The sequence below is a fragment of the Cucumis sativus genome, chromosome 6 (genome assembly GCF_000004075.3).
Source record: "Cucumis sativus cultivar 9930 chromosome 6, Cucumber_9930_V3, whole genome shotgun sequence".
NCBI classification, from domain to species: Eukaryota; Viridiplantae; Streptophyta; class Magnoliopsida; order Cucurbitales; family Cucurbitaceae; genus Cucumis; species Cucumis sativus.
Window position 1 is genome coordinate 3,566,629 of NC_026660.2, and position 15,521 is coordinate 3,582,149.

At 30.7% G+C, this 15,521-nt stretch overlaps 2 protein-coding genes across 2 annotated transcripts; one reads left to right on the forward strand and one right to left on the reverse strand.

The window, feature by feature from the left end:
• Positions 1–339: 339 nt before the first annotated feature.
• Positions 340–2,066, forward strand: LOC101206763 (cytochrome P450 77A3). The gene has a single exon (XM_004140847.3). It carries the CDS (start codon positions 416–418, stop codon positions 1,955–1,957), a length of 1,542 nt encoding a protein of 513 aa, XP_004140895.1. The 5' UTR covers positions 340–415; the 3' UTR covers positions 1,958–2,066.
• A 2,806-nt stretch (positions 2,067–4,872) lies between these two features.
• Positions 4,873–10,371, reverse strand: LOC101206999 (RING-H2 finger protein ATL8). The gene is made up of 3 exons (XM_004140848.3): positions 9,659–10,371; positions 8,474–8,571; positions 4,873–5,494 (listed from the first exon to the last, which is right to left on the reverse strand). The coding sequence occupies exons 1-3, from the start codon at positions 9,815–9,817 to the stop codon at positions 5,095–5,097; spliced, it is 657 nt and encodes a 218-aa protein (XP_004140896.1). The 5' UTR covers positions 9,818–10,371; the 3' UTR covers positions 4,873–5,094.
• Positions 10,372–15,521: the final 5,150 nt, after the last annotated feature.

Below are 15,521 nucleotides of genomic sequence, written 5' to 3' on the forward strand. Positions count from 1 at the left end.
GATTTAGAAAATACCTCACCCTAATAGATCGAACTATTAGAAGTTTTTTTAAAATTAAATATACGTGTTTCTTATCTTATGAGTGATTTGATATAATATTGTAGTTTGTTGGATTTTGTTGTTTGTATGGTAATTTGAAGTAAGAAAAATATCAACACAAATATTTTTTTATTAAAAGAGTATAAGGTTAATTTACTGATTTAAAATTTATGAAAAGTAGATGTATTAAAATTAAATAATTTAGAAATAGAGGGAGTAAATAAAAAAAAAAGGAGAGAATTTAAAAAATTAAAAATAAATAAATAATAATAAATGAATAAATGAATGTTCTATAAATTTCCCTCTAAAAAAGGCTTCATCTGTCCTTCTCCTTCCTCATTCCTCTGTTGTCATCAACCTTCCCCCAAACTCAGCAATGGCGTCTTCTTCTTCTTCTTCTTCTTTCTCTGATCATCGACTTTTCTTCTCCTTCTTAGCCTTCACCCTCTCTGCATTCATCTTCTTCCTCGCTCATAAACGCACCTCTAAGCCACGTCTCAACCTCCCCCCAGGACCCCGTGGCTGGCCCATCGTCGGAAACCTCTTCCAGGTCGCTCGCACCGGAAAGCATTTCTTCGAATACATTGAAGACATACGCCACAATTACGGCCCAATCTTGACTCTTCAGATGGGCGCTCGCACCATGATCATCTTGTCCGGACCCGACCTCATCCACGAAGCCTTAATCAAACGCGGCCCAGCTTTCGCCAGCCGTCCGCCCGAAAATCCAACTCGAATCGTCTTCAGCAACAACAAATTCTCCGTTAACGCCGCCCTCTACGGCGGTGTCTGGCGCTCACTCCGTCGTAATATGGTTGAGAATATGCTCTCTTCCACTCGCTTGAAGGAGTTTCGCGATGTTAGAAAGAAGGCCATGGATAAGCTCGTTCAACGCATTCGAACCGACGCTGAGGCGAACGGCGGCGCCGTTTGGGTGTTGAAAAACGCTCGATTCGCTGTGTTCTGTATTCTCTTAGCAATGTGTTTCGGATTAGAAATGGATGAGGAATCGGTTGAGCAAATGGATCAAGTTCTTAAAACTGTTCTGATCACCGTCGATCCCAGAATCGACGATTTTCTCCCGATTTTGAGGCCGTTCTTTGCTAAACAGAGGAAACGCGCGATGGAAGTAAGAAGAGAGCAAATCGAATTCGTTGTCCAGTTCATCAATCGAAGAAAAAAAGCACTTCAAAATCCAGGTTCAGACAATAAAGCAACTTCATTTTCGTACCTCGATACACTCTTCGATCTCAAAGTGGACGGCCGGAAATCTACCCCAACCGACGCCGAACTAGTCACTCTCTGTTCCGAATTCCTCAACGGAGGCGTGGACACGACGGCAACCGCCATCGAATGGGGAATCGCAGAGCTAATCACAAACCCTAACGTTCAGAAAAAGCTTTACGAAGAAATCAAGCAATTAGTAGGCGACAGAAAAGTAGATGAATCTGATGTTCAGAAATTGCCTTATCTTCAAGCGGTTGTGAAGGAATTGCTGAGAAAGCATCCTCCGACGTACTTCTCGCTGACACACTCAGGGATCGAGGCGTCTAAACTGGGGGGATACGATATTCCGATGGAGGCGAGTGTGGAGGTTTATTTAGCCGGAATGAGTAACGATCCGAAAGTGTGGAAGAATCCGGAGAAATTTGAACCGGAGAGATTCATGTCGGGGGAGGAAGAGGTGGATATGACAGGGATTAAAGGAATGAAAATGATTCCGTTCGGAGTTGGAAGGAGAATTTGCCCGGGTTTGGGAATGGCGACGATTCATGTTCATCTGATGATGGCGAAGTTGGTTCAGGAATTTGAATGGAGTTCGTATCCGCCGAATAGTGAATTGGATTTTACGAAGAAGTATGAATTTACTGTTGTGATGAAGAATTCTCTTAGAGCCATTGCCACAACCAGAGCTTGAAGAACAACACTATGAAGATGATCCATGAAAGTTTAATGTTCTTAATGGTTAGGTTTCTTTGTACTAAAAACTTATTAAAATCAACATATTTCCCCCTTTTTTCTCTTTTTCTTTTCCCATTAGCTCTTTTTCCTCGTTATCAATATATATATATATATATATCTTTTAAGTCTCTTCTTATTTTAAACTTTTTTAAAAATAATATGATTTTTGAAACATACGTGAAATTAAAGTCGTGGACGAGATTTAACACAAAAGGCTTTAAAACGAGTGTCATGGACATCTCATTCATTTACGAGAAAAAATGGCTATTAACCCTGTACCATACAATTACATATGTAATTCTTTCTCCACCATGCATAGATCTCGTCCATAAATGTTACATTTAAAAGAGATGTTGAAACTTCACCAAATTAAGAATCAATATATACATTACTTTATTTGATATTTGTGAATTATATACCATGGTAATAGTAATACTGTGATAATACCTACACTATATATATATCAAATAAAAAGTGGAATACATTACATTAAAACAAATATTACTCAAAACAAATGTGGGTTTATATTCAAACATTTTTCATTTCATATTATATATCGCATAATATGAAGAAAAAAAATACGAAAAACGAAATGATTATAATTTATGAAATTTATGAAATAAAATTTAGATTATAATTGTGTTTTGGTCCCAAAACTTTATATATTGTTTCATTTTGATTCTTAAATTTACAAAAACGTCTTTTTTAATCTCCAACTTTTTAAAAAAATTTACATAAATCCTTACAGTTAGAACTCCATTAGCCATCTAACATAATAATGACTAACAATTTAAATTTGGACGGATTAGTGTCTAGATTTATCATATAATTAAGTTGATAAATTAGCAAAAATTCTTCCTAATTTATTCTATACATCTTTTAGCCAACAACATAATTAACACACTAATTCAAGTTCAAAACTAAATTATAATTCTTTTTCTCAATTGGATCATTTATAATTTAACATATTTTAATAGATATCCTTGCTGTAATTAGTGAATAGTATGATTGAGTTTACAATAAACTAAACATGACATGATACAATTCTACCCAAAAATTAAAAGAGAAAAACATGACATGATACTTTATAGGAGAGATTAAAGAGTTCGTACGGTACATCTAATGTTTTATGAATTTTGATTCGTTAAATTATTTGATCCGGTGCATAAGCGAATCTATGTGTTGACACGTTTGTAGATAATTATGTGGCCTAAACAATAGATATTAGGTAAATGACATATTTTATGTTTACGGTATTTTTTTCCTAAAATTTCAATTTCAAATTCAATAATTACATTAGAGTTTTGTCATTGAAAATTATTGTAAATGACAAAACTGATGCAAATATATATGAAATATAGCAGAACTTTAAATACGGATAGAAAACTAATGAAATTTTACTATATTTTGTAAATATTTTGGTTTATTTTTCTATATTTAAAAATGTCCCATGTGATGATTTGATATGATCTATTATAAATGATATGATATTATAGAATAAAACTACACAACATTTTTAGTCAGGATTTAGTTTTCTAAATCTTTGATAGAAGAATTAGGAATTTCCTAATTTAAATTCAATTCGGATTATGTAAATTTACTATTGACCAATTTTGGTATTAGGTATTACTAAATGTCATTAACGTAAAAGAAGAAGACAAAATTTTTAAACAAAGTGTACTTAATTAATAAAAACAGAAAGAAGATGTTAATGACTAAGCTTAATTCTTTTTATTAGATAAGAAACACCTCATTGAATGAATGAAATAGAACCAAACCCTAAATGAAACTAATTAAGACTATAGTTTTTATGGGTTTTTTTTAAAAAAATTTAATGTGGCCTGCTTTAATTATTAATATTATTATTTGTGTACATGTGATCTTCATTAAAACAAAAGCTGTTTGGCACATAAAAAAAAATTAAGAAAAATAATTTATTTTTGTTAGACTTAATTTCATTTGGTAGATTTAAATCAAATAATCTGAATAATTAAGGAAATAATCTGATCTATAATTTCATAATCACCAATAATGAGTTCCTAAAGATGGACTTCAAATATATATATATACACATAGATGATTTAAAGAGAAAGAGAGACATGGGAATTTAAGTTTGGTTGAACAAAAGATTGACCGAAGAAGTCAAAGCTTTTCGTTTTTCCAAACTTGGAAAACTGTAGTGAAAAACTACTCATTTCCCTTTGGATATTGGTTGGTCCAAGAACAATAGAGGAAAAAGTAGAAGAAATTGAATTCACAATCCACAAGAATAGAAAACAATAATACCCATTACTCAACCACTCAAGTTTGAGCTGAAAAAGAAAGAAAATAAGAAGGTACAATCCAAAATAAAAGACAATATACACCTGAGATGGAAAGCAAATGGTGAAATGGTTGTTCCAACCGATGAGTTGAGTATTATATTCAAATTAAAGATGCAAAACCATTTTAGATTGATTTACAAATTAGGAAAGAGGATGGTTACAAAATAATACGTTTTCAAATACTTTTTCACATTCTGTGGCTAAGTGTGTTTGCACCTGGCTTACAAGTGTCAGGAAAAGAGAGAGAGAAGGAAATGCATATAATAAAGCCATGTGAGGGTCAACTGTAATCCAACAAAATGCTAACAAAAGTGGTTTAATATTTAATGTAGCAGCAGAATGCAGAGAGAGAGAATTTGGGTCAATTCTTGCAGAGTTCCATAGCCCACAGGAAAGTACATGAAAAACTACAAAATACAATAACAGCCAGCTGCAGAATGAGATTCTGATACCAGAAGTAAGAATTTAGCTAAGAACTTAAAAACACTGCTCTCACCATGCATTGGTAGAAATATGAGAGAGAGAGAGAGAGAGAGAGAGAGAGAGATGAACTATTAAAAGCAAGGTTCACGGTGTAAAAATAACTAATGTTGTACAAAGAAAAATCAACAGCAAAAGATTAATTCACTACAAACAACACTTATATACAGTGGTAAATAACAAGATAGACAAGCTTTCTAAGCAGATGAGATAGTTAAGGGAAGGACATCTACTTTTAGTTTTAGGACACAGTTCTATATGATCAGGTCCAGTGTCCTATCAGAGAAGCTCAAGCATTTGATGGACTTTCTACATTTTTGTTTCTACAGCCTTTACTATTCTGGTTACCCTCGATGAATGGGGAAGCGTTCTCTATTGGATCCGCTGCTCCATTGGTCCCAGTTGTGTAGTGATTCTCTTGGATTGGTTGTTCCAACCCATTGTTTTCAAGGTCTCTTAATGGGAACCCGCGGCAGGGATCTGAGTTGAGAGCGCGAATTGCTGAGCTAAACAAGGGTTGCATTGTTCGTTTCTTGTCTTGGACCTCGCGTAACGATAGACGACAAACTGGGCATGTTGAGTGTTGATGCAGCCATATGTCTATGCAGTTCACATGGAAGGAGTGTCCACAGTAGGGGAGAATGCGCAATAAGTCTTCACTATGATAATCTGCCAAGCAAACTGTGCATCTGCCATTCAAAACAAAATCTAATTTAGCTGGGCTATGTACTAATAGGACTAGAAGATTTGCTTGTCATATTCTAGAAACCTTCTCCAAAATCAATCAGTTAAATCTCATTAACAAATGAATAAGCTCGCTTAAAAAATTTCGTTCCAAGTAAAAAAAGTTGCCAAATACTATTTTATATCATTGAAAATAAATACGTCCTTGTCTATATGGCTCAACTGGTGTATAGACATATACTGAGGTTATAAATTTGAATCACCCACCCCACATGTTAAAACTCCAAAAGTAAATAACTTCCCAGTTCCACCATCTCCTTAATATAGGAAAAGATGAGAAAAAACTGCTAAGAACTTCATAAACAACAATCTTATTACTTACTACTACAATGTCACTCCAAATAAAAGCTATGTTAGATATCCGAATTACAGAATCACAAATGCAATTGGATTTTTGCATAGACATTCTTCTCGTCCAAGAGATCCTTTCCTTTCACTTTCAAGAGGTCCTAAATTTCTGTCAAGTAAGTACATGGTTGTGTATAAATTTTAATACTAGCATATAGGAAAACTATGGATGGTATATTAAATTTGCCAAACTACAGGGAAGATGGCTCGTGATAGATTGCGGAAACTCATTTCAAACAAAGCATCCTCAATCTATGTTTCAAATTATTGAAAAGTATAAAACTTCAGAGAAAGTTCTTAAATCACACAAAACTCCATGAGCCAAGGCCAAAGGAATTGATGCTCCGGCTTTTTTTTTTTTTTTTTGTTTTTTGCTTGCTCTTGAACTCACAAAGCTTCTAATAGCACACTATATATTCTGTGATCCATCTCCATGATTTGCTATACAAAAGTGGATGACAAAACCACAGAATGTAGCATCACATAAAACCAAAAGGTCTGCCAAAGGAATTGTAATCACTAGTTTAAGGATTTCCATTTATTTTCCATCAAGAACTGTAACAAGAGGTAGCATTTAGACAATATGGTTGATGGACAAGATTTGAAGATTCAACCTTGTTTCCTCACAGATGAAAAAAAAACCACATCTTGTCATTTCTTCTCCTATAAAATCGTGACAAAATCATCACAAAGGAACCATTTGTGTTGTTTAAGTGTGAGTCTACAAGAAAGAGACATTTAGGAGTGGTGCTCTACAGAAACTTCATCACACTGAGAAGAACACTTGAAGAGTATCCATGGCCATGCTTATGTTTCCATGATACTTACTACTTCTCTAACATTACCAATCGGTCTGAGGTCACTTAGATAATCAAGGTGGTGTGTTAGACTTTTAAAAGCTAGCTCAATAGACCAAAGCATATAAACTGTAATTTTACGACTTATAGCCATATTTTACATGTAGGCAGCCTAACCTTGCCTCATGTTTTCAACAGCACCACCATAGAATATAAAGGAAGTAGGAAACCTTTACCTCTCTATTCCAAAATCTGATGTTCAAAGTAACAAACAAAAGCCCAAACTATAAAAGTTTATTTTTCTTTTATGGTAATTGCAATGGGTAGCACTCTTGGGGCTAATAATTAAGTGTATAACAACAATTTTAAAGAATTGCAAAAATAGCAAAACCTATCACTACTAAACTCTATCACTCCTACTACATATATAGTTTATCAATGATAGACTTTGAAATTTAAATCTAAATTTTGTTATATTGGCAAATTCTTTTGCATGGTGCTATATTTGCTAATATTTTGTGCCTAATTGCTATATTTGCAATTGCCCCTATTTTTTTCCCATTCATATTTTTGGAACTTGGGAAATCTCATATTGTCTTCTTTTTTTCTCTTTTAGATAAGAGGTAGACCCCTATTGTGCAAGTATATGGAAGGAAAAAGGCTGGGGTGTAGTGAGTAAGGGAAAGGGTTTCTGTCATTAACTTATGAGTTTGGCCCATTTAGTCAAGTTGTTCATCAGAGGGATACGAGAGGGATATTGTTTGGTAAACATGCTCAAGTACGTTAGCTGAAAGGGGAGCAGGATATATTTTATTATTTAGGAAATTTTGGTAATGGGAAAGAATAGGGAGCTCTTGAACTATCCCTGGTCCACTCCAACATGACTATATTGGTAACCACTACCTTTCATCCAAGATGCAATGATCACATCTTGAACAATTTGTAGATGTGTATTTAAGAAAGAGAAAGAGAGCATTCCATTAAACACATTATCATTTGTTTCAAGCATGAGATTTTAACTAGTAATTCCTTAATCCACACCTATTGCTAAGGGCCCCAGACTGATTAGGACTATGTTTCAAGCCAACTTACCAAAATATCTCATCAAAAAGTCACTATTCTACTAACTTTTTGAAGATATTTTCAAGAGGCCATCAATCATTCCTAGAAACACCTTACATGGCCCAAACCGTTACTTTTTCCTTTCTGCTTTTCCACCTGAACAGTGTGATGGGGGTAAATATCTGGTTTTGTGACATCTCATCCAACCACCCAATATTCACAAATGAGTATGTTTAGGGAAAAAGCAATCAACTAGAAGACCGACTCATTGCAAGCTAATCATATTCCCATAGGTATTCATGCACTGACAATTCTTTATCTAAATCATGCACTCTCAATTCTTTCTCCTTATACTTCACATTAAAATGATATTTACACATTATCCAAACTTTTCTCCGATGCCTTGATAATATCTTATCCACAGGAAAAAAATAACAACATATTTCGCCAAAGTGATCTTAGCCCAATGATAATTGGCATGACTTTTCTCCCTAGAGGTCAAAGGCTCAATCCTTCATCTTCACAATTTTTGTACTAAAAAAACTACTAACAACGTTTCACTGTCAGTTAGTTACAAAATGCTCCAGTGGGATTTACGACTAGCGGTATGTACATTTACACATGCACACAAATATTTTATTTTAACAAAGCGATTTTCTTGAAAAAAATCATGAAAACCAATGCAATGAGAAACTATGAATTGAAGAGGGCACATACTGAGCATTTTGCATAGACGAGAAGTAATCATCACTATACTTCTTAGTCGGAAAGTTGGCTACAACCATAGGCTCTACACCGTGTAATCCCCGTTCCAACTGTATCAAAGAAATTCACTGAGTAAATAAAAGATGTCCACAAACAAATCGTGGTAAAGGCTAGTCTGTGTGCTATTTTGTCGGGGCAAGAAAAACAACAAAAACTAAGATTTTTTTTAGATAAGAAACAATTTCATTGATAAATGAAATACCCAGACATATCAAAGATATAAAAGGCCCAATTGACAATTTCATTGATTAAATGAAATACCCAGACATATCAAAGATATAAAAGGCCCAATTGATAGGGTAAACAAGATACTGAGAGTTCCAGCAATTCTCTCAGACCTTCAGTTTCTAAGATCATCTGTAATTATTCTTTAGGTCTTATTTCTGTTGATTGGAACCCTATCTTGTAGTTTGATAAGTTTTTGTGGGGTTTTCCTTTTTGTTTGCCTGTCTATTCTTTCAAAAAAAAATTCTTAATACATAGATAAATATATATACATATAAAGAAAAAACAAACAAACAAAATAAATCACATAAAGCCTGAAAAAAATCTAAAAAAGCAGTATATTTATAGAAGGAATGGACAAGTACCAATGTGAAATAGAAATGCACAACCATTGCCTAAGAGACCAAACAAGAATTGAGTATAAGAGACCCTTTTTGTTTCGGTAGAGCCTCCCAATCCATTAGTATTTGACTAAAAGCGACAATGCAAAAAGGCTACCAAGATTACGCATTAGCAGACCTATGAAACCTATGAAACCGACCCAGCAGACCAAAAAGAAAGAGCAAAAAGGGGGCAAAATAAAAAACGAAGTAATTAACCACAACATGAAATGAATACTGAAACTTCATTAAAATGGCAGAAAGGCAAGTATGGAAGTAGTAACACTATAACCATAATGCAGAGAAGCAATCGTATTCACTTTCCAGTTATAAACATAGCATGTGGATTAGCATACAAAATCAAAATCCAGAAAAGAAACAAAAAGGGAGAAGAGCTAGAAGGGAAATTATCACATCTTTTGCTTGGAGACTTACGTACACAAACAAAAACAACTAACCAGTAGACAATTAAAATACATATATCCTCCACATCAAATCTGGAAGGGAATTAAATAAGAGAAAACATGCTCACCCCACTGAGATCGGATCTAGAAGCGATTGGGAAGGAACGCCTTGAAGCATTGAGATGAATCCTAGCACAAACAAGCCTTGTACAAACGAACACGATGAACAAAGTGCTCACAGTGAACCCAATCACTGTCATCACCAAATTCACTCCCGAAGACATCATTCTACAAAAACCCTTTTCTCTTCAACTAAAAATTTCTCCTCTACACCAATCAAAACTCAAAATTATCCCAATGAAAACAGTTTCCACAATTCAACAGTGTCTTCTATTGCCAACTAAAATCGTGCTAACTTTGGCAGCTTCAACATAGGAAGGAATTCCAATCCCATCCACGCCAAAACCAAAACGAAATTCGATTCCCATGATGAATCATTTCAAGAAAACGCTATAACCCAACTGGGGAAAGGCAAAAAGAGGCTAAAATTTTGAATTAATTTGCACGGAAGTGGGAAGTATAACTAAAGTTTAATCAACTGGTGGGTGTCGATATCAGATAGTGACTGTTTTATTGTGGGAGAGAGTGCAAAAATCCCAGAGAAAAAGATTGAATCCATGGTGGAGGAATTGTGAATTGGCGAAAACAGAAAAGGAGAGAACCCATTTGGAAAATTTTGGACTTTGGATTGAGATTGAGAGAGAAACTCAAGAAACCCCACCAATATATATATCAGTTTTAAATTGAAATCACTGAGAGAGTGGAATTGCAATACAAAAGTGGTGTAGGAAAATGGAATCTTCTTATGAATATTTAAAAAAGAAGAAACAAATCTGTTCAGACATTAATAGAAATCAATATTAAGTTATTACCTAAGTATTAATTTCAGCCAACTAAGTCAACCAAGCATCACATATTAATATGCAATCAATATTTGGATATCCACATTTTTGTTTACATTACCTCTTTCGCTATGAATCAAAATTCACTCCTTTCCAAGTTTAAGTTTGCTTACTTCATTCATGCCCTCCTCCCAACTATATCATTACTAATTCTCGCTCGCTTCAATACTCTTATTCTTATTTTAACAGGTGAACATGATAAACTAAACTAAAGATAGTTTGTCAAAGACAATAAAAGGTTCAATCAATATCTATTTGAGAAAAATCCAAAACAATAATATTTTTAAAAAATATTTCAAAAGCTTAAACCGATCGATAGTCAGTTTGCACTATGCATTATTTCATGGTCAAGTTCGATTTGAATATTTACTAAACTGATCCATAGTCTCAGTTTGGTAGTCAATGCTCACTCCTACCTACCCAAGAAAAATATAATTTTTTCAAATTTAAACTTTTTTTTTTCATTCCAACCCCTAAAATTATGGATCATAATCGGGACAAAAAACAACATTACGCACCAAGTTGTATGTTTCTTTTTAAAGAAAGAGTAATGATAGTTTAAAAATGATTAAAGCATTCAAATTGTTTATAAGAAAAAAAGTAGTGAAATGATATTTTTATTGTGGTTGAGTTATTACTCAAGCTTAAATTAAATGTGTTGAACATGCAAAGTCATGTCTAATTTTATAAGGCAAGATAAGGATTTATATTTTTTTTCTTTCTTTTTGAAACTCCTACAGTTCATTCAACTCTATCCAAAACAAATAAAAGAAGAAAGAAGAAAGAAGATAAGTTTGTTGTAGCATATTTTCACTTCTTTTCTAAGTGTAGTTTCAAGGAAGTTCTATTTTATTTTTCTTTTCTTTACAACTAAATAAGCTTTACCAAATTAACATATTAAATTACATTAGTTTATTAAATTTAGTTCATCTATTTAACTTAGGTGTAAGATTTCTAACTGAGTACGTACAAAATGTGTAAAAACTTATTCTTAGATTAGACTAAGATTTAACGAAAATTTAGGGTTATAATTTCTGACACTAAGAGAAAAATCTCTGTGATGGAATCTATATATATATATGTAACTTATTCTCTAACAATTTGACATTAATATCATTAATTCTCTGAAATGGAATCTAACGTGTAACTTATTTTTGACAATTTGACATGTATGATCTTGGATTAATTTATTATGTAGATTTAAAATATTTATGCTAACTCATACTCCTTTAAATTTAACCTAATTAGTAATTTTTTAAATGATAAAAATAATTTGCATTTATCTATATTTCAAAACAACCCTTTATATAAATCATATAATATTATTCAAATAGAGTATATTTAATGGAAAATTTTCAATAAATCTCAACAAAACAATATTGGGTATTGCGAAAGATGCTCTATTCAAAGAGGAAAAGAATATGGCCCAAGAAAAGGGTATGTTTGGCAACTCTTGAGCTACAAATTATCCTTAATACACTTTAACTTTTCTAAAGCACAATTATTCTTTGAAATAAAGAGAAGAAATTCAAATTATTCTCCCATCTATTTTAGGCTGTTTTTCATTAAATCTCAAACTAAAAATTATATCAATTTGCTTTCAACTTTCTAATAAAATAAATTTTGATTGTTTATTAGAGGTTTATAACTTCTTATTTCCACTTGATTTCAAATGAAACCCAAAATCTCTTAAATAAAACTATTATTCTCTCCAAATTCTTAGAAAGATTGTAGGTAATTTTCCTAAGTAAAGAAAAGCAGAAGCATATAAGGTCCATTCATTTGATTCCTATAATATAAAGTTAATTTATAGATTTGAAGAAATTTAACCCATCATGTAGCGACGATTTTAAAATAGAATCGTGAACGAGTCTTTAAATTGATTTAGTCACCGTGTTTTAAAAATGGTTTTGAATTTGTTTCAAATATTACAATTTTACCCTTGGGATTTGAGTTTTGTTTTAATTTAGTTTCTATGTTTCAATATTTGTAATTTTCTATCGACTACTCATTTTCGATCTTGGATGTGTATTCATTAAATTTAAATTATTAAAAGTATTATAATTAAATTAAATTTTACCATTAAAATAGTATAGATTAATTACTAGACAATAAGAAAGTTGGTATACAAATTAAGTTTGAAATCCTAAAATCCGAAAGACCAAATTGAAAGGAAAATCAAATATCAAGTTATTGATTATGAAGGTGAGGGTTTTGAAGTTTTAAATGACTCCCAATTATTCAAAAACTTAAAGTAGAATAATTCTCATATTAATATCATTAATTATTTTTTCTTTCTCTTGTTTTAGTCCCATAGGTACTTTAATTCTTGTGTCTCAATCTACCCCAAATTGGGACTTGGTGTTTTTAATTCAAAGCTCCCATATTTAATTTCCAATTCATTTATGTTTTTAGTTAGGTTTCAAATCTTTGGCTCCACAAATTTGGCAGCAAATATAGGCAACAAAACAATAATAAATAAATAAATTGCAGCCCTCTAAAAGTGCCAAAGTTGAGAATTTGAAATTTGGAAGTCTCAATAATTTGTCCAACAATATTCCTACAGATTTTTTTAAAAAAAAATATGAAAATTAGTTTATAAGTTGAAATGTCGATATTTGAATCATTGAATTTAGTATATGAATATGTCATTTGAACTAAATTTAACGATGGGACAATTTTATTTGAAGAGTAAGGTTGATTCTGATTTTGTTGTATAAAGTAAAGTTTTTTGTTTTTTTGTTTTGTTATACTAGTTAAAAAAATAATCTTTAAACATATATATATATATATATATAATATATATATATATATATATATATATATATATAAATATATATATATATATATATATATATATATATATTTTTTGTTATGTATAGGTGTGTGAAATATTAATAACAAAATAGTTAAATGAAAGTAGATTTTATTAAGTTTTAGTAATAAGTATGTAACATGAGGATTATTAAAAAAGAAAAATTAAGTGAATATATATATGTTGTTGAATTCAAAGGACTTCATTTTTCTCAAATAGAAGACTCTTATTATTAGAGTAAATTTGAAAATAAATATCAAGATAAAAAGCTAAAGATATGTATGATATATATATATATATATATTTATTAATATTTTGTGAGAGTATAATTTGACTAATACTATTTTATTTTTTGCTGGAGAAAGTGAGTACATTGTTTTGTTTTAATTTCATTAGCAATATAAAGGAATAATCGTTTGTATTCCTTTTTTCCAATTAAAGATAAACATAATTATTGGTCACATGTCATCATCAAGGTTGCAACACCTCATTGTTCTATATTCTTTTTTAATTATTTAAAGAATTTATTTAATTATCTTTGTTTTTCTAAACTAAAAAAAAAAAAGTAACTCTTTTTATTTGGGTCCAATTTGAAATGTGTAACTGTTGACAAATGAGTACTTCTCTAAGTTGACAATTTCAATATTCCAAAAATATGATAAATGAATTTTTTTCCTAATTATCATATAGAGTTAACTTGTAATATGAATATCATTTTTATCTTGATAAATATTCTCTTTTAGTCTCATATTTTCAATTGTTTAGAAAGAAATAAACCTCAATTTTACTCTCTCAAAATTAAAAAATTGATTAAATAATCACAAATAAAAAAAATATAATATAGGTAAATGTGGTTTCTCTAAAATTTATAGTGCAAACACGATAAAAAAAAAAAATCAATGACAAACTAATAGAAAATTAACAAGTATATACAAAATTGGTAATAAGGAGAATTTTTTTTTTTCCTATTTTGTCCTTTTCATAGTTTGATTTTTTATTTACTTACGTTGGTTTTATTGTAATTGCATTTTTAACTTTGTCGAATACACGCATGTATCTTTGGTCAAGTGTTACATCCCTATTCTGTTCGCACAAAATTAAATTAATATCATTCGCTCGGTTTTAAAGCTATATAAATTTCTCTTCTTCCATTCTATCACTCACACATTCTCTCTCACATTCCTTGTGATTATGTTCACTCTTCCAATCATTTTCTCTCAGTATTTTCATGTGAGATAAAATTTAATAAAATCGTGAGCAATAAAATAAATCTATATATTCGAGAATTTGATGTAAAGGGTACTTTTGTGTTTTCCAATCAGTGTATATAGATAGATGACACCATCAATTATACATTGAATAAGCAATATTTCCACGATACTTACCATAAACTACAACATTATTTCATCTATATATCTATTTTCCATTCATTTAAATTTTGATTATTTTTCAGCATTATATGTTGGATTGGATAGACTTTTTTATCCATCATTTGATTTTATTTATAACGTTTCCTTCTTTATTTATTTCTTTAATTTATTTTTAATGAAAAAAAAGTATATTTTGTTATATTATGGTTGCTCACTAGCTAATTTAGGGTAAGTTGTGTATTCATAAACTTATGTTATCACGTAGATTTTTTATATTTTCTAACTAAGATCTAATTGTCCAACGTGGTCACCTCATTATCATTGGTAGATTTGGATTTAATAATAATATATATATATATATACACTAAAGATATCATTTATAGTTAATGTTTTATTAATTATGTATTGGATTCAATAACAAATTTAGATACAACAGTTTAGACATAGTTTATAAATTTTTTAATATTTTAAAATTGATCTTAAATACAATCAAAACAATATAATTTTTTTCAAACAAAAACAAGGAGAGATGTTTTCATCAATCAGCTCTATATAAAAAAAATTTAAATACCACGAAAAATATTTAATTTTTAAGTTAGGTATAATTTAAAATTTTTAAATAGATATTTTGCTTTTGTAATTACATCTTCTATTATTTTGTATAAATTATTTATATTATACAATCACAAATATTTTACTTTACCAACTTATAATATTTGAATATCTTAAAAACAAAAATTAAAATTATATACTATTTTAAAATTTAAATTAAATTGTTACTACTTTTTCATATAATTAAAAACTATTTTAAAATTTAAATTTAAATTTTCACTTTTTATCACGT

Bases quoted from the DNA above. Each gene is read 5' to 3' on its own strand.
- LOC101206763 (XM_004140847.3), top strand. From the start codon at position 416: ATGGCGTCTTCTTCTTCTTCTTCTTCTTTCTCTGATCATCGACTTTTC.
- LOC101206999 (XM_004140848.3), bottom strand. From the start codon at position 9,817: ATGATGTCTTCGGGAGTGAATTTGGTGATGACAGTGATTGGGTTCACT. The intron at 8,572-9,658 runs GTGAGCATGTTT...TCTTTGATACAG, and splicing joins CTAGATCCGATCTCAGTGGG to TTGGAACGGGGATTACACGG. The intron at 5,495-8,473 runs GTATGTGCCCTC...TTTGAATGGCAG, and splicing joins TCGTCTATGCAAAATGCTCA to ATGCACAGTTTGCTTGGCAG.